Source organism: Lepus europaeus, chromosome 7, assembly GCF_033115175.1.
Source record: "Lepus europaeus isolate LE1 chromosome 7, mLepTim1.pri, whole genome shotgun sequence".
NCBI lineage: Eukaryota > Metazoa > Chordata > Mammalia > Lagomorpha > Leporidae > Lepus > Lepus europaeus.
In genome coordinates this window covers 1537402-1556729 of record NC_084833.1, presented here as the reverse complement: position 1 = coordinate 1556729, position 19328 = coordinate 1537402, and the positions used below count along the sequence as shown (strand labels likewise).

Below are 19328 nucleotides of genomic sequence, written 5' to 3'. Positions count from 1 at the left end.
TCCCCTCTCCCCTCCCTCCCCTCCCCTCCCCCCTCTATTTCTCTAGTTTCTTTCCACGAGGCTTTCTGGACTGTCGTATATAAATTCTCTGTTCCTCCAGAGCACCACACGCCCTTCTCTGGTTCATATGTTCCGCTGTGTCTACCACCATCCGATATATTCCAACAGGTAGCGTTTACTCATTTTTCCTGTTAAGGTTTCAGCATCACAAGAGTAGTGTCTTTATTAGTGCTGAATCCCCAGAACCTTAAAAGTGCCTGGAATTCAACACAGCCAGCTATGGGACTGGTGTACTAGCGGTATCATAAGTAGCAGACTGTGTGGGCGGATGGATGAAAGCAAGGACAGAAGGCTATCTGGAGACAGGGAATATGGCAGCTCACTGGTTGACCAGTAGCTCAGACAGTCAAGTTGGTGGATGAACAGACAGATGAGGGGACTAAGAGGTGATGAGTGGTCATTATGCTCCAAATGATGGATGTCTGGGGCCGGCGCCGTGGCTCACTTGGTTAATCCTCAGCCTGCGGCACCGGCATCCCATAGGGGTGCCAGGTTCTAGTCCCAGTTGCTCCTCTTCCAGTCCAGCTCTCTGCTGTGGCCCAGGAAGGCAGTGGGGAATGGTCCAAGTGTTTGGGCCCCTGAACCCGCACGGGAGACCAGGAGGAAGCATCTGGCTCCTGGCTTTGGATCAGTGCAATGCCGGCCTTAGTGACCATTTAGAGAGTGAACCAATGGAAGGAAGACCTTTCTCTCTGTCTCTCTCTCACCGTCTGTAACTCTACCTCTCAAGTAAATAAATTTAAAAAATGAAAACAAATGATGGATGTTTTAGTGAATGCATCTGACTGTTTCGTACCTACCAAGACGTTTAAATGGGTAGGTAGATGGATGGATTGGTCGATGGGTGGATGCCTACTCAATGAAGAAATGTAGAGATGGACGATCATGGTATGTGCATACATATAAATATATCTAATTTGTGTATGCTTGACTGGAGTGATTGAAAGGAGAGCTTATGTCCTTATAGATGGTTGGATGGATATATGTGTTGAGAAAATGAGAGATTTACAAATGACCCATGGAAAGACAGCTATCTGTCTATAGAGGATGGGTGGGTGGGTGCACGGGTGGACGTGTGTGGATGGAAGGATGGAGAGAGGTGAGTGGTTGACAAGTGAGTGGATGGGCGCATGGACGGGTGGATGGGTGGGGAGAGTGTTTGCATGGGTGGGTGGATGGGTGGATGTACAAATAACAGAGCTGACATAAAGGATCTGCCCTATTGTCCATAAAAGGATGTGTCCTTTGTAGCACCATGGCTCTTGGCTTCTGCATTAGAAGAGCGGCTGCGGCCGCCTCCCACCATCAGCACTTCCCACAGATGGCCATTCTCTAGTGACAGGGAACTCCCACCATCCCAAGGCAGCTGTCGCCCCCGTGGGAAGAGTCTTCCTTCCTCAGAACCAAAACACGCCTTGGCCACATTTCAGAGCCTGGGAGGAGACAGGCGAGTGGAGATGCAGAGGAAGCCCAGGCTGGCTTCCCAGGGAGGGGCCGGGGGCAGCGGGCAGCCCAAGGTCGGCTCAACCTGCTCCTTCTCTGCCCCCCCGCCCTGCCTGTGGACGCTGCCTGAGGGCAGTGGGCACCGCCGAATGCCGTGTCCTTGACGTTCCCGGGCTCGGGGGTGGGGCGATGGCGTGCGACCCAGCCTGGCCCGTGTGTGGGCTGGGGGTCCCGACTTCCCCACTGCCTGAGTCACCGCTGACCCGAGCGATGACCCACGTGGAATTCTCCCGGCACACAGCTCCTTCCCGCCGTGATTCACTCGCACGTTCGAGTGCCTGCCCCTCGGTTACAAACCCACCCTCGGTGGATTCAGCGTTTCCCAGGTGTCTCCGTGGCCCTGCCTGCGGGCCTAGCGAGGGTCCTACTAGCTCAGGATGCCAAAGGGGCCAGTGCCCTGGGACGCGGGGATGCGGGCAGCAGGGGGCTGGCCGGTGCACGTATGGAGGCGTTGGCCCCTGTGGCCACTGGTCGGCAGAACCGGCTCTGGCTCCGGCTCCGTGACCGTGGATGCCAGCGCTGCTGGCCGGCCTCAGTGTCCAGATCCAGGACCCGGGTACAGCGGCGGCGTCTGTCTCTGGGGGTGGCCGTGAGCGTTGGCGAGCGGACCTGGCTGTTGGTGTAAGTAGAACCGCTTGCCCCGGGCCAGCCCGTGGTGACTCCCGTGAACGCGTCAGGTCCCTCCCCGTGTCCAGCCACCAGCCTCAGTGAGTCACGGCGACTGAGCCCAACCAGGGAAACAATGGGCTGGGCTCCCTCTGGGCACTGGCCAGGGGACCGGGCAAGGGGGGCTGGCTGGCGAGGGCACCGGCTCGCTCTGGTGCCCGCTGACCGCATCTCCGAAGCATGGCTCCCGGCGCGCAGGGGAGCTGCCGCGTTCGTGGCCTTGGTGCTCTGAGCGCCATCCGCGGGGCGCCGGGGAGGGCAGTGGCCTCCCCATTTGGGGACCAGAAGGGATTCCTGGGGTGCCCGACTCCCCCTGGAGGTGATAACCAGAGCCCAGGGCTGGGAATAAACAAAGGGAAAATGAGACCCGGGAGGGAGGGGAAGCAGGGAGGAGAGAGGCAGGGAGCGAGGAGGGAGGGGAGAGGAAGGATGCGGGGAGAGCCGGCGCTTGGGCAGGCGAGGGAGACAGGCAGAGACCTGGAGGAGGCAGAGAGGAGCCAGGGGCTGCGGGTCACCGGGCAGAGGGGGGCAGGCAGGTCCAGGGGGGCCGGACCCTAGGAGGAGGCCCACAGGGCCAGGCCGGGCCAGGGCAGAGGGCAGCAGGCCTGGGCACAGGGAGGCCAGGCACCCAGAGCCCATGGACAGGGGACCCGCGAGCGGCCCGAGGGGCGAGGCAGGCGCTGCCCACGGAGGTGCGGTGCGGTGCGGTGGGATGCTGCGGGGGGGGGGGAGGGCTTGCCTCTGACAGCTTTACTAGCCTGGGATGGAGGGGGAGGCCGAGGAGGGCGGGGGAGGGGGCTAGGGGAACGAAAGGGAAGCAGCTGTGGGAGGCACAGGGAGGAGAGCCCCAGAGTCGCAGGACCCTGCAGGACCCGCAGACAGGGCGCGGGGCTGGGGGCGGCGAAGACCCCCTCCCCGGAGGGCAGGGGGCTGAGACGGGGCGGCCGGAAGGTCGCGCAGATAGGCAGGGGCGGGCTGCGGGGGCTCCGGGGAGGGGGCGTCCGAGCCAGGGCCAGAGGCAGGGGCTGGCGGGCCGGGAGCAGAGCGCACAGGCAGCCCGGGAAGGGGGTGCGGGCGGCGGCGCCAGCAGCCAGGAGGCTTTGAAGTGCTCCCAGGGCCGGGGTCAGGCCAGGTCGCGGCGGGCGGCGGCAGGAGCGGCGCGGCGCTGCTGACAAGGAGCGCTAGCAGCCAGGGCCTGCGCGGGCTCCTCAGGTAGGTCCCCGGGGCGCGCAGCGCTGCGCCAGGCCCCTGCGCGCACGTGCGCGCGAGCGCGCGGCGGCCGCACGACGCCCGCGCGCCGCCCCTTCCTCCCCTCCCACCTGCGCGCTCCCCGGGGTCCTGCTGGCCCCCCGGGGCACCAGCCAGCCGCGGCTTTGCTTTGGACCTCCAAGCGCGATCGCCAGCCAGTCCTTGGCACGGCGCGGCTGTGGTCAGCCCAGGGCAGCGTCCTCTCTGAAGTCGTGGCGTGGTGACACCTGCCTGGCAAGCTCAGGGCCAGGGGCGCTGCCCCGAGCGTGGGCCCTGATCGCTTCTCTCCGAGCCGTCTGCAGTGCCCTTCCTCCTCCCCAGCGCTTCCAGGCCCTTAAGGCTCCCCAGTCGGCAGCTTCCTTCAGGTGCCTGCCTTGGCTTCTCCCTGCCTCCTGTGCCAGCCTGGCGTGGGGCGCACCGGCCGGACTCTCAGGGTCTTCATGGTGCTGCAACATAGGAGAGCTGGGGTGTGGGGCAGCCCGGTGCCCCAGCTCCAGCTTGCTGTGCCGACATGGGGAGAGAGCGAGCGAACGAGCTCTGTCCTGCCCCCACCTCCGTGCCGCTCCAGGGTCAGTGCAGAGCCAGGGCTGGAGGTGGACCCTCCTGGCAGGCCCCCTTGCACCCGGGCCCTGGACCCCTGGGGTCGCCTGTTCTTGGGCTTCACTTGGACCTTCCCAGGTGACCGGGAAACCCTACACACACACACACACACACACACACACCTGTGCAGAGGCCTCGTGCCTGCCTCAGGCCCCCAGGACAAGGAGCCCGGCTGGGATGTGTCCCCAGGGGAGCCTCTTGTCCCCCAGGAAGCTCTGTGGCCTGGGAGTTGTGCAGCACCTGGGACCCATCCCTCAGGCCACCTGCACCATTTAAGATGAAGGCCTGGGAGCAGGCGGCAGGACACGCTGGAGAGGCCCGGCCACGAGCATCGTCTGGCCGTGGCTTTGGCCACATGTCCAGTCCTGCCACTGGGCTACTGCCCAGACAAGCGGGGACACTCAGAGACCTGCCTGGTGGAGTGTGGAGCCAAGGACCTGGGCAGGAGGTAGGCGGGGTGAAGGGACTGTCCCTTTAAGCACCCTGGGAACTCCGGCATGGAGGAGGGGGCGGGCAGCAGGGACCCAGCTTTGCTGAGAATGGCAGGGTGGGCACACACCTTGCCCACATGCGCACAGACACGGGCCTTGCTGCTCCTGGGACAGTGACGCCCCCACTGCTGTGGCCGTGGCTCCTGTCTCTGCAGAATCTGTCCCACGGCCCAGCCCAGCAGACAGGCGCCTGTCCCTGAGTGACGGATGAGAAGCCAGGCTCAGAGAGGCTGAGTGACTAATCCATGGCCACACAGCAGAGGGGGGGACCAGCTTTGCCCCAGAACCCTCTCCCCCCCGGGGAAGCCTAAGGGTGCAGGGCTGGCGGGGGGAGGGGGCTGCACAGGCAGGTGCTGTGTCTGCTGTGGCAAGCTGGGGAGGGGTGAGCTGGCACTGGTGGCGGCGGGGTGTCAATTGGATCCAGTTGGAGCTCATTAAAATCCGTGGTTGGGGCCAGCGGGAGAGTGTGTCATCCCCGGCCCGCCCCTTCCTTCCAAGTGTGGTGTCTGCTGGGGGCTCGGCAGCACCCAGACTCCACTTCCTCCAGGCTGCACAGGCTTTAGGCTGGCGACATCCCCCCCCCCCGGCCCCGTGCCAAGCCCTGTCTCCTCCCAGCACCGGGATCCCCATCTTCCCGGCCTCCTGCCCACCCATGTGTGAGCCAGGGCTCTCCCCAGGCCCACCTCAGGCCAGGCCCGTGGGCGGGGGGTGGTCAGGGGGCCTCAGCACGCTGCCCCTCCAGTGGCGGCCCCCACTCCTAGCGGCCTGCCAGGGCAGGGGGTGGGGGAAGCTGGCATCTGCAGGGAGTGGGGGGTATCTCGCAGCCTGACCCAGGGCAGAGAGGCCGGGCCGAGGGTCCACCCTGGCTGGCATCCTCATGGCGCCTTCCAGGCGAGACCTCTTGGGCAGCACGAGCCCCTCTGGGCACCTGACTGCCTGCGGACGCGAGGCACGTGCCGGCCTCCCAGGGAGGAGCAGCCTAGGCTGGGAGGCTCGGGGGACTCTGGTGTGGCCAGTAGGAGCCAGGGCTGGCAGCCTGCTGGCCTGGCCCCGGAGGGGCTGGGGAAACCAGGCCTCCAAACCACACTGTCCAAAGGGGCGTGGCTCCCCCAGCCCCCTCCCCCCAAGACCCGAGATCCCGAGGGTGGGGTGGCCCCCGCCCTGGCAGGGACGGGCGTCTGGCGGGTGGCACTGCCGAGGGCCCGGGTGGTCTGTCGGCCAGAGCCCGTCCTGCCCGGGAGCCCGGCCGAGCAGGCAGCAGGGGGCACGGGGACCGAGTGGTCCAGCCTCCTGGGCAGGGCGTCAGGGCCGGAGCACCGAGGGCTGAGGTCCAGGCTGCAGTCCCAGCTGACGAATCAGAGCTGGGCAGATCGGGAGCAAGCGGCAGCCAGGGTGCCGCGGGCACCTGGGGACTTGCCTGCCGCCCACGGCCCTGCCGGAGCCCCAGGGTGGCACCTGGGCCTCCCAGGACGGCTGGAGGGGCCCGGCCTCACCAGGCACCGTGTCCGGCTCCAGCAGCTCGGCGCTGAGCGCGAAGGCCAGCAGAGCACAGGTGGGCACAGCGGTGGAGCCGGGGTCCGGGAGAAGGCGCTGCGTGGCAGACCTCCGGAGTGGGGTGTGCAGGACGTGTGTCCCCGGGAGGCAGCGTGGCTGCGACCAGCAGGGAGGACCCTTGTGGAGGAGGGGGGGTGCAGGGCTGGGGCTGTGGCCCTCGAGGGAGTAGAGGAGATGGCGAGGCGGCGGGGATGGGAGCAGGGCTGGGCTGGGTGGGAGAGAGGCCACCAGGAAGTGGCCAAGAGACCAACAGGCAGAGACCTGGCCCCGGGCCGGGGGTGGGAGGCTGCCAGGGCTGTCGTCACTGAACGTGGGGGTCTGCACCTCCCGTGTCCCCTCTCAGATGGGGACTACTGGGACGCCAGGCCGGGAAGGGCACCCAAAGGAGTGGAGGTGGCACTACCTGACCCTGCGCCAGGGTTGCGAAGAAAGGGGAGGAAGGAGGCAGAGACCCCAGGAGACCGGAGGCGGCAGCAGGGGCCCTGCCCTGGGTGGCGCTGGGAGGTCTGGCCCTGGCCGGGGGCCCCCAGACTCCCCCAGGGGCCCCAACCTGATCCCCCCGTGCCCCGTTCCCAGGGGTGGGCGGCTGGGAGTCTCGGTGTGCTTGTCCTCGGTGCTGCGGGTCGTGCTGCCACCATCCAGGTGCCGGTGCCATGGTTCACAGGCAGAGGACCAGGCAGGGCCGTGGACCTCAGCTGTGTCGGCCAGACGTCCACCTGGGTCTCCCACAGCCCACGGCGGCTGGCCTTTTCCCCCTCTCGCCAGGCTCAGTGGTGGGCAGGGGTCTCAGGGTGTGGGCAGGGGTCTGCAGCATCAGTTGGGGGAGGGCTGGCCCTGGGCAGAGCCCCAGATCTCTGTTCCGCCGCCAGCTCCCTAGCTCCCCGAAGTGACCGCCCCACTGGGCTCCGAAGGGAGCCACAAAGAGGGGCTGGCGACCGGGCCGGGTACCCGGGGCTCCGCCGGATGCCCAGGAATGGGGGGGTGGGGGGGCATCAGCGGGTGCCGACTGCTCAGAGCCGGAGGCAGGGACATCCCCTTGTGTCTGGGGCCAGGGGCTGTCCGGGCGGCGGCCAGGAGCGGGACAGGCGGTGGGATGCAGGCAGATCTGCCAGGCCCCAGGTGGGCAGCCGGGTCTGAGCCCATGGCTGCACGCAGGGAGGCAGCGCAGGGCCGCGGCCGTGAGCAGGGCTGGCGGGTGTGAGGCGGATCTGGGGACGACCGGCCAGGAAGGAGAGAGCGGAGGATGGCAGAGCCTCGAGCCGGCGCCAGCACCGTCGCGTGTCAGGGCGCGTGCCAAGCCTTGCGTCGGGAGCATGGCCAGGCTCGGTGGAGCAGCTCCGCCGAGGGAGCCACCGGCTCTCCCGGAGTGCTGTCGGTGGCACCCCCAGCCCCGTCGCCCTGCGGCTCGGGGGGGCAGCAACTTGCAGGAGCGGGCTGTGGGGGAGGAGCAGCCAGTGCAGGGCAGCCCTGACCTGCGACCCCGGCCCCCGCCCCGGGCAGGCCGACCTGAGCCGCAGGGGGCAGAGGAGCTGCGGCCCCCGGTGAGGAGGCTGCCACGGAGCATGTCACAAGAGGTAGGGCGGCAGTCTGGGGAGGTGACAGGCTGGTCAGTGGGACAGCAGGCGCAGGGCAGGACGGACGGGGCCAGGCCCCGCCTCTGAGGAGCCCCAGGAAGCCTTGCGCCAACAAGGTTGGGGCGTCTCCATTTTCTGATCAAACGCAGGGTCTTCGAGGGGCTGGGGCCTGGGGCGCTGGGCGCTCCTACGAAGCAGGTTCTGGGGCCTCCACGCATGGGCCCCTGCCCATCCGCAGAGTGGGCGCTAACCCTGGAGAGGGCGGCAGGCAGACGGGCAACACCCGGTGGGGGCTGGGGGGAGTGGGCTTGGGCCTGGAGGAGGTGGGGTATCCTGACCTCGCTCAGGTGGGGCAGGTGGGGGAGGGGGTGTGCTGCCACCCGGGCTGCAGCCGAGGGGCGGGGAGGGGTGCCCTTCCCCTGGGCCCCGGCCTGGACCCGCCCACTGCGACTCCAGGTGCCACACAGCTGGTGCTCAGAGCAGACTTCCTGCTGGGCCCTCCCTCCCTGGGAAGAGGGGCCCCCCTGGGTGGGTGCGTCAGGGCAGGCCGGAACGTTCCCCCGAGGGTGGGCCCCCAGCACCTGGGGAGATCAGGTGCCAGGGAAGGAGGGGGAGGGGCGGCACAGGGCCCTGGCAGGCCGGCCTGGAGCCGTGGAGACGCTGGGATGTCAGCCCCCTCCCCAGTGGAGAGACCCTGGGCACGGCTACACAAACAGGGCAGGCGCTGAGTGGCAAGGGAGCTGGTGGGCGGGGCCCACGGGCCCCTTGCCCTGGGAAGTGCAGGTGGGGTGAGGGGCCCCGTGGTGGGCCACTGGTGATGGAGGCTGTCTGCCTGAGCCAGCAGGGGCGGGAGGTGGGACGGCCGATCCAGCCAGGGACAGGGGAGGGGCCTGGGCAGGGGCGGCCCCTCCCCCGGAGGCCCCTCAGCGGCTGAGCTCTGGGCAGTGGGGCCGGTGGGGGGGGAGTGGACTGCAGGACGTAGCCCTAGAGGGGTCTTGGCTTTGGGGGTTCTGATGGAGGTCCCTCAACGAGACCCCCCACGCACGGCCCCACAGAGGAAGATGGGTGTGTGGGGGGGTCTCTTGTGTTGTGCAGATGGGGCTGGGGGCGAGGAGGGGGTGGGGAGCTTCCTGACCAGGCTGCTGTCCCTCTACCTGGGGGATGACCGCCTGCCCAGGTCACACAGCGCCTCCTCCCCGCGGGATGGGGCGGGGGAGGCTCAGCCTTGGCAGGGCTTCCCTCCCCAGCCAGTTTCTCTTACCCCGGGGCGGGGCTGGGTGTCCTGGAGGCGCAGGCCACCCCCCACCCCTGCAGCAAGCACCGCCCGCCCCCCTGTCTGTGCCCCGTGGCTCTGAGTGAAGCCAGCTGCTGACTGGGCTCAAGTGCCCCCCCTCCTCCGGGGAGCCCTCCCAGATGTGATCCCAAAAGCTGGTCCTGCTCTCTGAGGGTCTCATCTCTTATCCGGCTGGTGAGGGCGGTCGCCTCCTTTCCCAGCTGGATGGAGGCCAAGGCTGGGGTCTCACCACTGGTTACCCCGGGGCCTACTCCCCCCAGAGCCCCGCCCCTGCTTCCCCAGATCGAGCTAGCCCCCCAGGAGGCCCAGGATTTTGGCCTCCACACCCCTCCTCCTGGGTGTGGCCTCATCCTGGTCCCCCCAGGGGCAGTCCCAGACCCCCCCAAGTCTGCCCCAGCCCCATGTGCCGCGTGGCAGCACCTCCTGCATTCAGGCAGGGCTGGGCACCTCCCACAGGTCGGCCGGCGCAGCCCAAGGCCCAGGGGCTGCCTGAGTGTGCAGGAGGCCAGAGGCTGGGGGTGAGGCGATGGGAACTCCCGTTCTTGTGCCCCCCACATGTCTTCCACCCACCAAGGGAGCACCGCTGAGCTGGGGAGGCGCCCTGGGGCTGGGGTGACGCTGGCCAAGGCCACAGCTTCCTTTGTCCCCAGCCCAGCTGCCCTTGGTCACCTCTGAGCCTGACAGGTTGCCACCCTCAGGGTCTCTCCGAGGTCATCCCCCACCCAGGGTAGGCGGCCTCGTGCTGAGCCAACTCCCTGTCCCCTCCCCGAGGGCAGCGGCGCCCAGGCTGGTCCCGGTGTCTCCCCCAAGTCCAAGACCCACACTCTGCCTCTCACACGGCTGGACCCAGGGCAGTGCTGGGCTCCGATGTCCCTGTCCCCGTCCCCCATGGCCAGCCTGTTGGTTCACCTCTGTTCTGCCCTGAGCCCGCTCCGTGCCCCTGGGCCCCACCCCTCCAGCTGCACTGCCTCCCCAGCACAGCCAGGGCTTGCTCCTGACCCGGCGAGGGCCTGCCGGGGTCCCCCGGGCCACAGGGACCCCTCCTCGCACCTCGGCCCCAGCCCCACTTTTCTGGCTCCTCCTTGGGATCTGGGTTCTAGGTCAGCTCTGCCCATGCAGGCAGCTCCCTGGGCAGCGGGGCTGGGGTCTTGTCTGTGGGCATCCAGCCCATCCCCAGGGCTCTGCCCTCCCCCCCCCTCGCCGCTGGCCTGCCCACACGGTGCCCCCGAGGTGCCTCATCAGGGCAGAGCCACACCTGTGGCCCCTCCCTGGGCTGCCCCCTCCCCAGAGATAGGTAGGACTCCTGCCCTGTGCAACCCTGGGGCCTGGTGGCCCCTCTCGGGTGGCGCCCAGAGCCGTGGGGTGCAGCCACTGCCCCCAGCTCCCCACCGGACCCGCGCTCTGCCCTCATGCTGGGAGCGCATGAGGGGCCTCTCCCCTCTGGGAGACACCATCTTTCCTCCCCTGCCCTGGGCCTTACTCAAGGGCTTCGCGAACCCTTGAGGGACGAGTGTCCTCCCCGGCCACGGTGCGCGAGAACCCAAGGGAGGCCGGCACCCCACGGGACTGAGACACGGTGGCTGGTGGGGCCCCGTGCCGCCTGCCACCCCCCCCACACACACACACACACCGCCTTGGAGCTGAGCTGCTGGGGCCATTGCAGAAGCCACCAGTGGGGGGCAGGGTTGGGACGGGACTGAGGGCTGCAGCCCCTTGTGGAGCCCCCTCCCCCGCCCCGCACCGCGGGGGCCAGCCCAGGACGCCCACCCCTTGCCTTGGAGGGCCTGGGGTGCAGGGGGCAGGAGCCGGGCTGGGGTTTGGTGGTGACCCTGCGTGGGAACGGGCCCCAGGGCGGACCCCAGGCCTGTGAGGGCGCCAGGGCACACAGCCCCCAGCCCGGCCCCTCGGGCTGAGCCCGGGGCTGCGCGGAGCCAGAGCAGACACAGGAAATGGCCTAATTGCATTTGCACAGGAACAGCAAATCCCTCACAGCTGCACCGGCCGCGCGGGGCCAGAGCCTGACAGCACCACTGTGCGCGCCAAGGGTCTGGGCCGCTGGCCGGGGGGCGCCTTTCCCAGGCCAGAGGCCCCCACCCCACCCCAAGAGAGCCGCCCCCCTTTCAGTTCCCAGAACGGGGCCCAGCTGTGGAATAGTGAGGGGGTGAGGTCATGGGGAGGGGGCCGCATGACTCACATCCTGGGGCAGGCAGGGAGGGAGGAGGCAGGGACGGGGCCAGAGGCCGCCTGGTCCCCAGGCTGCTAGGTCAGCAGCTGGGGGCCCCACGGGCTGCTGCTCTGCGTGGCATTTGAGGGGGGAGCACCAGGAGACCCTCCGGTCCTGTCCCCCACGTCCTTGGCAGAGGGGCCGCTGAACTGCCCTTGGGGCTGGGAGCTGGGCTGGTTCCCCCAGCAGGGGCAGGCGGCCGGGGGTCTCGGAGGCCGTGCCCCAGGCTGGGGCCGAGTCGGAGGCCCCAGCCCCACAGGGTGGCGTTATAGGAGGGTCCCGACCTGCCGTGAGCCCCTCCCAGGTCCAGATCTGCTCATGCACGCGGCATCTGTGTATGAACACGTGTGTCAGTGTGTGTAAGTGCTGTGTGCACATGTGTGGGGGGTGGGTGTTGCGAGTGTATGTGTGACAGCAAGTCGTGAGTGCGTATGCACGTGTGTGAGAGCATGTAAATTGTGTGTGTGAGGTGTGTACAAGCACGCATGGACACGTGTGAGGAGGCACCGTGAGCCTACGTGCTTCAGCCCGCGTGTGAGCACTTGTGTGAGCGTGTGAGAAATGTGCGCATGTGTCTGTGACGGAACCTGTGTGCACGTGTGTGAACTCACGAGTGACAGCGTGAGCATGTATGAACACACATCAGAGGTGTGTGTGTGCGTGTGTGGGTGCGGGCGTGAACGCACACGGGCGCATGTGGGTGGGTGTGAGTGGGCTGTGCCTGCTCCTGCCCCGTGTGCACATGTGTGCGCTCTGGGCCGGGCTCCGGCTCCCTCGTGGGCTCGCGTGTTGGGTGTGAGCTGGGGTCTCAGTGCTCCCTGCTGCTTACCATGGCCCCTGGGGTACCAAGAGCAGGAGGGAGCCCCCACAGGGAGCCCATGGCCCTCTGGGTACCTGCACACACACGTGTGCACACTCCAGGACTTCTGCAGACTTAGACACGCGTGGGTGCAGACACACAGAGACTCAGTCCGGGGAGCAGAGTGGCCAGGTTGGCCCCTCCGAAGGGGGTCCCTGCGCTTGGTGGGCTGCCGGCACACGTGGGGGCACGGCCCTGCCTGCAGGCCTCAGCTGCAGCCCCAGGAGCCCCCCAGCTCTGCCTCCCCGGCCCCACGGCCCCCAGCCCGGCCGAGGGCTGTACACGCAGGAAGCCCGGCTTCTCCCCGTGCGTGGGGCAGGGCACGAGAACAGGAGGGAGGGTCTGCCGTCCTGGGCCCGGGCTGCAGACTCGGTTGGGGGTAGGGGTGGGGGGGGTGCGGAGGTAGAAGCGGAGGCCCTGCAGCTGGAGCCCCACGTGGCAGCAGTGGGGGAGCCAGCCCTTGGCCTCGGGCCCGTGAGGACGCCTGGTTTTCATCTGTGAGGCTTAGGGGAGACCCGAGAGAGAGAGACAGATCGTGTGTTGCAACACGGCCTGGCCAGGGGGCCGGAGGCCCGGCGGGGAGCCAGCCGCGGGGTCACGCGGCGGACACGGGCCGGAGAGATGGAGACCCCGAGGAGGAGAGACCCTAGCCCTGGGCTCTGGCTCTGGGGGATGGGCACCAGTGGACGAGTTGGGTCAGGTCTCAGGATGGCTGTGCCCAGTTGGGGCTGTTGTCTCGGTCTTCTCATCTCTGAAACGGCCCAGGGAGCGTCCGCGAGGCGCTGAGCTAAGGGTGGGGGTGCTGCACAGGCCCCCGCCCCGGGGCCCTGTGAGTGAGGGGCAAGTGCCTGGTTTTCATCTAAGCTAAGGGTGGGAGTGGCTGCTCCTCTCAGCCCATCTGCCCCCTCCCCACTGGTCGCAACGTCCCCAGCCCAGGCTGCTCGGGCTCGGCTGGCCAAGGTCAGCTCTCCCTGTAATGCCAGCAGCCACACGTCCTCGTGTCCACGGGGTGCGGGGCTTCCTCAGACCTCCATCCGGGTCACCCTGGGACCACCCCCCGGAGCCAGAGGCCGCCTTCCCACCCGTCTCACATGGCCTCTGTTTTGGAGATGGGTAAACTGAGGCCTGGCCACCCGGCCAGGGGCAGGGTTTGTCCTCCGTCCTCGGCACGTGGCCCCAGCAAGCCTGTTGGGGTGCAGGTGGCCCCTTGTGCCGGCTGGGGCCTGACTGTCCCCCTGTGCCCCCAGGCTCACCACTCAGTGGGGTGCAGAGGATGAGGAGGAGCCTGCCTGTGAGCCCCTGCAGCAGCTGCAGGCCCAGGACCACCACACAGCCGGCCAGGCCCCGGAGCAGGAGATCCCGTAAGCCCCCCAGGGCCACGACCCCCACTTCCTGCAGCCCCATGCCTGGGCAGAGAGGGGTCCCAGCAACAGGATGGGACCGAGGGGCCTGAGCCAGCACAGGGCAGCGTGGGGGGGTGTGCTCAGAGATGGTCACCAGCCCTGGGCGACCCTGACCACTGTGTGCTTCCCGGGAGGGGCTGCAGAGCCGTGCGACCACCAGGCCTCGCCCGCCCGCCCCCTGGGCTCTGACTCAGGCTCTGGATGCCGACGTGGTCCCAGCCTGTGCTTGGACGGCCGCTGACCCCAGCTGAGGGGCCCGAGCTCCCCGCTGCCAGTGACTCACGGGCGCCACGTCCAAGTTGGCGGCCACGGGCCGCCGCGTTTCCTCCCTGGGCCCAGGGCCCCGCGGCTGGGCTGGGCTGTTTTTCCAATAATGCTCCCCTCCCCCCAGGCCCCACTCTGCTCCATTTTCTCAAGTCAGCAGCTTGGGGCGGGGCGGGGCGCTGCAGCGGTCACGGCCTCTGCTTGGCCCACGGGCGCCCAGCCTCGGAGCCCTGCACGGCCCCGGCTTGCCCCAAGCCGTGGGGGCACCGAGGAGGCCGGGGCAGCCTTGGGACCCCAGCCAGACTGGGGGTACAGGCGTGTTCTCCCCACACTGCCGGAGAAGGCACAGCCCTGCCTTCAGGGAGCCCCAGATGGATGGGGGAGGCACAACCCTGCTCCTAGGGAGCCCTAGACTGACGGGAGAGGTATAGTCCTACCCTTGGGAAGCCCTAGACTCCTGGAGGAGGCACAGCCTCACCCTCAGGGGTTCCCAGACAGATGGGGGAGGCACAACCCTGCTCCTAGGGAGCCCTAGTCTGATGGGAGAGGTATAGTCCTACCCTTGGGAAGCCCTAGACTCCTGGAGGAGGCACAGCCTCGCCCTCAGGGAGCCCCAGACAGATGGGGGAGGCAAGGCATCGCTCTCAGAGAGGCAGGATGATGGCAGAGGCACAGCCCTGCTCCTAGGCAGCGCTGGACTGAAGGTAGAGGCACAATGGTACTCTTACAGAGACCCAGACTGATGGAGGAGGCACAGCCCTGCCCTCAGGGAGCCCCAGACTAATGGTGGAGGCACAACCCTGCTCCAGGGAGCCCTAGATGGATGGGAGAGGCATAGTCCTACTCTTGGGGAGCCCTAGACTGATGGAGGAGGCACAGGCCTGCTCCAGGGAGCCCTAGACCAACTGAGAATGTGCAGCCATGCCCTCAGGGAGCCCCAGACTGATGGGGGAGGCACAGCTCTGTTCTCAGAGAATCAGGCCAATGGTGGAGGCCCAACACTACTCTTACAGAGACCCAGACTGATGGGGGAGGCACAGCCCTGCCTTCAGGAAGCCTTAGACTGATGGAGGAGGCTCATGTCCACCCTCAGAGAGTCTTGGGCTGATAGGGGAGGCACAGGTCTGTCCTCAGGGGCTCTCCAGTCTTGACAGAGACATGGCCCTGCCCGCGGAGCCGCCTCTGAGGCCGACGAGGTGCCCCACACCGGAGCCCAGGGTCCTGGCGGGGGGCTTGGGCAGTGAGCCCCACGCAGGACCCAGCCGATCTCCCTGCACTTCCAGCCTTGGCCTGAAGCCCCCGCAGGCCCCAGAGCCGGACGAGGACGAGGGCTTCAGCGACTGGGCCCAGAAGCCCGAGCGGCGGCAGCAGTCGTCGGGGAGCTCGGACAGTGGGGACCCTGCTCAGGGCGAGAGCCCGGAGCAGGAGCAGGAGCAGAGCAGGCAAGTGGGGGTGGGCTGGAGTCTGGGCAGGGGCTCCCCTCCTGCGTCTGAGCCGCGGCCTGCACTCCCCCTCCCCAGCCAGCCCCCCAAAACGTCCCCGCGGCCGTGACAGGGGCAGAGGGAGGGAAGGGAGGAAGAGAGCTAGACTGCAGGGCGGCCGGCGAGGGGGCTGCGGGGGGGGCGGTGAGGAAGCCTCATTCCTGGGCTCCCCAGGGCCCCCGGCCACGCCAGCCCGCAGCTGCAGCCCACTTACGTCATGGAGGCCCACAGCCCCCGGCCGCCCGCCCCTTCCTCCCTCGGGGCTGGCTGGACTCCATTCCCACGGAGGGGAGCAGGTATTTCCAGATGTGCAGGCCGCGGGCCGGCAGGGGGACACGCTTTCCAGATGTGTGGACGTGCGTGCTGTCTGAACCTGGCGGCCAGGGTGGGGGAGGGGCCTCACCTTGACACATCCCACACACCCCCCTCTCACGAGAGAGCCGCTCTCCGAGGCCTGTGGGCCACGGGGGCCCTGCTGGGCCTGGGCAGTGGGGGTCGCAGCCTTGCTCTGGCGCGCTGGGCTAGGAGCTCCGGGGCCCCCTTGGCCTGGAGGGGGCCGCAGCCCCTGGCTGATCTGGGGGCCTCCGGGCCTCTCAGAGGCCCCTAAGCCGGCCTGGAGCGCTGGCCAAGTCCTCCCTCTCCACCCTACTAGCAGCTCCACTCCTCTAGAGCCAACGGCTTCTTGGGGCCCGGACCCCAGTTTCCCCTCCTGCCCTCGAGGGGCCCACATGCCCAGCGTTTCTAAGCAGGGCAGCCCCCTGCCCACCCCCACCCCCCAACTCCGAGCTGCCCCCTCCGCCGCCGGCCTCCCCGAGCCCGGAGCCCTGCGCTGCTCCCTAGAGACAGCAGGGGGCACTTTGACACTGCGTGAGCCCGGCTCTCCCGCCTCCGCTCCCCACCCCCAGCCATGCTGGGCCTGCCCATGTGGCTGCCGCTGGCTCCGACCCCGGCCCACCTTGGGCGGGCTGGGCCTGGGTCTTGGCTGGCACAGGCACCAAGAAGCCTGAAATCATGGAAAATGCCAGAAGCCCCAGCTTCCTCTCCATCTCAGTCCCGCTCAGAGGCAGGGCTCCCCGCCCCGAGGCCGGAGGTCTGCCCCTCCCCACACTGCCCTGGCCTCGTCCCCCAGCCCACCTACCCCCTGAACGCCCACAGACCCTCACTCACTCCCACTGAGCCCCGTGCCCCCACAGTGAGCAGGGCCAGCAGCCCGGGCAACAGCACAGCCTGGGGCGGGCCTGGGGGCTGCAGCCTGCCTCTGGGCCTGTGCCCCTTGGTCGGCAGAGAGCTGCCCGGGGAGGTCGGGGCAGTGGCTGCCGTTCGGGAGGGGTGTCCAGCCTCAACACGGAGGCCCAGAGAGGCTGGGGTCCCAGGACCCGGCGGCACTCGGCTGGTCTGATTGCCTCCATTGTAGAGTTGGGAAATCGAGGCTTGGGAAAGGGACCAAGCCATCTCACGGCCCCGTGTGAACTCTGCCTCCCTCTCCACCCACTAGGCCCCTGCAGGACGGTGGCGAAGTGAGTCAAGCCGAGGACCACCTGGAGGGGCTGAGTCTGAGCCAGCAGGGGCCGGGCCCAGGGGACACGCGTCCATGCAACCCAGGGGTGGCGGAGGCTGATGGGGCAGAGGTGACCGCTGTGCCCCGGGCTCTGGGCTCTGCAGCCCCTTCCTGGGGTGGGGGTGGGAGGGTGAGGCCAGAGGCCCCTGAGCAAATCCTTGCCCCGTGATCAGGGGACGCTCCCCTGAGGCCGGGCCCAGGCCAGCCAGGAGCTGGGGCCCAGGGTGGGAAAGTTTCCACTCCCACAGACCCCGGGCAGGGAAGGAGGGCCCCCAGAGGTGGCCCCGGGTCAGCATGGGCTCTCATTGCCGCCACCAGGAGGGTCAGCAGCCCCGGACGCCCAGCCCCTCGCCTGCAGAGGCACCCGACGAGCCGTGCTCACCGCCCCTGAGCCCCACAGGCAAAGTAGGTCAAGTCCAGGGCCTGTTCCCCTGCCCCCTCCCACCTCTGGCCCAGCCCAGCCTGCGAGCGGCCCTGGGAGGACAGGGGCCTGTACTGTGTGCTGCCCGCTGCTCCCCCAGCCCCCACCAGGGCCCAGCTCTCAGGACCCCCCGGGACATGGGAACGGGGAGCGCTGGGGAGTTGGGGCGACGGCCTTGCTCTGGTTCCACCCCCCACGCCTCTGTGCTCCCTCCACCCACAGCTCGTCGACAGGACCGAGTCCCTGAGCCGCTCCGTGGAGAAGAGGTTGGACGGCACTCCAAGCCCAGAGCTCAACCTTCTCCAGAGAGGGGCAGGGGGGCAGTGCGAGGGAGGGCACCTGGGCGGATCCAGGACAGGCTCGGGGCGCACTCGGGGTGCACGGGAGGACTCGGGGGACATGAGGCTTGCCCCTTGCCCCCTCCAGCAGCAGCCCGAGGAAGGCCCAGCCCACCTTGCCCATCGCCAGGATTGACGAGCGGCTGGAGCAGTACACCCAGGCCGTGGAGGTACGCCCGGGGTCCCCTGTGCTGCCCCTCCCCGTCCGCACTCGCGCACGGTCGCTCCACCTAGCAGAGCCTTCCATCTGACCAACCCCGGCCCCCCAGGGTCTCCCCTTCCACCAAACATCCCTCCCACGCCCCTGCAGCCAACCAGTCCCCGTCCCCTCCGTCGGGGCTCGCTCCGTCCAAGCAACACTTCACCCACAAACATCACCCCATCCACGCTGCTCCATCGGCCCAACTCTTGCAGCCCACCTCTGCCCGTGCCCCCGACACAGCCCCAGCCGGCCAGCACCCTCTCGGCCGGGCAACGGCCCTTCATCCTGCTGCCAGGCTCCCTGCCAGCCCAGGCCCCTCCGAGTGGTGCCCTCCGTCCACTCACTGCCCCACACCGACTCATTTCAGCACTGTGCTCCCATCCACTCCCATCAACGCCCACTCCTCCACACAGCCAGTGCCCCTCTATTCAGCCTCCATTGCTATCCAGCCGACACCCCTCACCCCTACCCTCCTCCACCCAGCCGACACCCTCACCCCTACCCTCCTCCACCCAGCCGACACCCTCACCCCTACCCTCCTCCACCCAGCCGACACCCTCACCCCTACCCTCCTCCACCCAGCCGACACCCTCACCCCTACCCTCCTCCACCCAGCCGACACCCTCACCCCTACCCTCCTCCACCCAGCCGACACCCTCACCCCTACCCTCCTCCACCCAGCCGACACCCTCACCCCTACCCTCCTCCACCCAGCCGACACCCCTCACCCCTACCCTCCTCCACCCAGCCGACACCCCTCACCCCTACCCTCCTCCACCCAGCCGACACCCCTCACCCCTACCCTCCTCCACACAGCCGACACCCTCTAGCCATTCAGTGCCCTCATCCAGCCCAGGTTCCTCCAGCCCCGTGCCAGGAGCCTCTGCCTTAGATGCCACGAGTGTGCCCCATAAGTGCAGACAAAGGCAGGAGGCCGTGTGGGGTACTTGGCCTGGCCCCGGCTTGGGAAAGCACCTACGCTGGCTCCCCTGTGTCCCATGGTGGCCTGCCACCAAAGCCACCCAAGCCACCCAGCCCTGTTTTCTCTGCAGACTGCTGGCCGGACCCCCAGGCTAGCCCGCCAGACCTCCATAGAGCTGCCCAGCATGGCCGTGGCCAGCACCAAGAGTCGGTGGGAGACAGGCGAGCTGCAGGCTCAGTCTGCAGCCAAGGCCACCTCCTGCAAGGTAGGGCCCCTGCCGGGGCAGGGCTGGGCCCGGGGGGACGGAGCCTGGGCTCGAGCTGCAAGGGGCGCCCGTGCTACCGCAAGTGTGGGGCCGTCAGGGACGAGGTGAGGGTGGGCAGAGCGCTGGCCAGCTGGGGGGGGGGGCTGGCCTGGCCCTTCTCGTCGGCGGTAGCCTCTTCCCCTGGGGGCTCACGCCCAGCAGGGCGCCCAGCGCCCCGGTGACGGCCCTGTCCTGTGCACCCAGGACATTGTGGCTGGAGACATGAGCAAGAGGACTTTCTGGGAGCAGAAGGAAGGCTCCAAGGCCTCGTCTACACTGAAGGTGGGGTCTGAATGCAGCTGGGGGGGGGCAAGGAGGGGCTGCCCTGTGTGCACCCGGGAGGGCCTCCTGGAGGCGGCGCC

General features: G+C 68.3%; 1 protein-coding gene across 1 annotated transcript in view; it reads left to right on the top strand.

The window, feature by feature from the left end:
• LSP1 (lymphocyte specific protein 1) overlaps nt 1–19328 on the top strand; it is a 29050-nt gene that overhangs the window by 9584 nt on the left and 138 nt on the right. Inside the window, exons 2-9 of the mRNA XM_062195656.1 lie at nt 13321–13434; nt 15024–15182; nt 16717–16849; nt 17098–17184; nt 17423–17466; nt 17627–17708; nt 18793–18927; nt 19171–19248. Of these exons, the coding sequence (XP_062051640.1) occupies nt 13321–13434; nt 15024–15182; nt 16717–16849; nt 17098–17184; nt 17423–17466; nt 17627–17708; nt 18793–18927; nt 19171–19248 (832 nt within the window). The remainder of the gene's footprint in view (nt 1–13320; nt 13435–15023; nt 15183–16716; nt 16850–17097; nt 17185–17422; nt 17467–17626; nt 17709–18792; nt 18928–19170; nt 19249–19328) is intronic.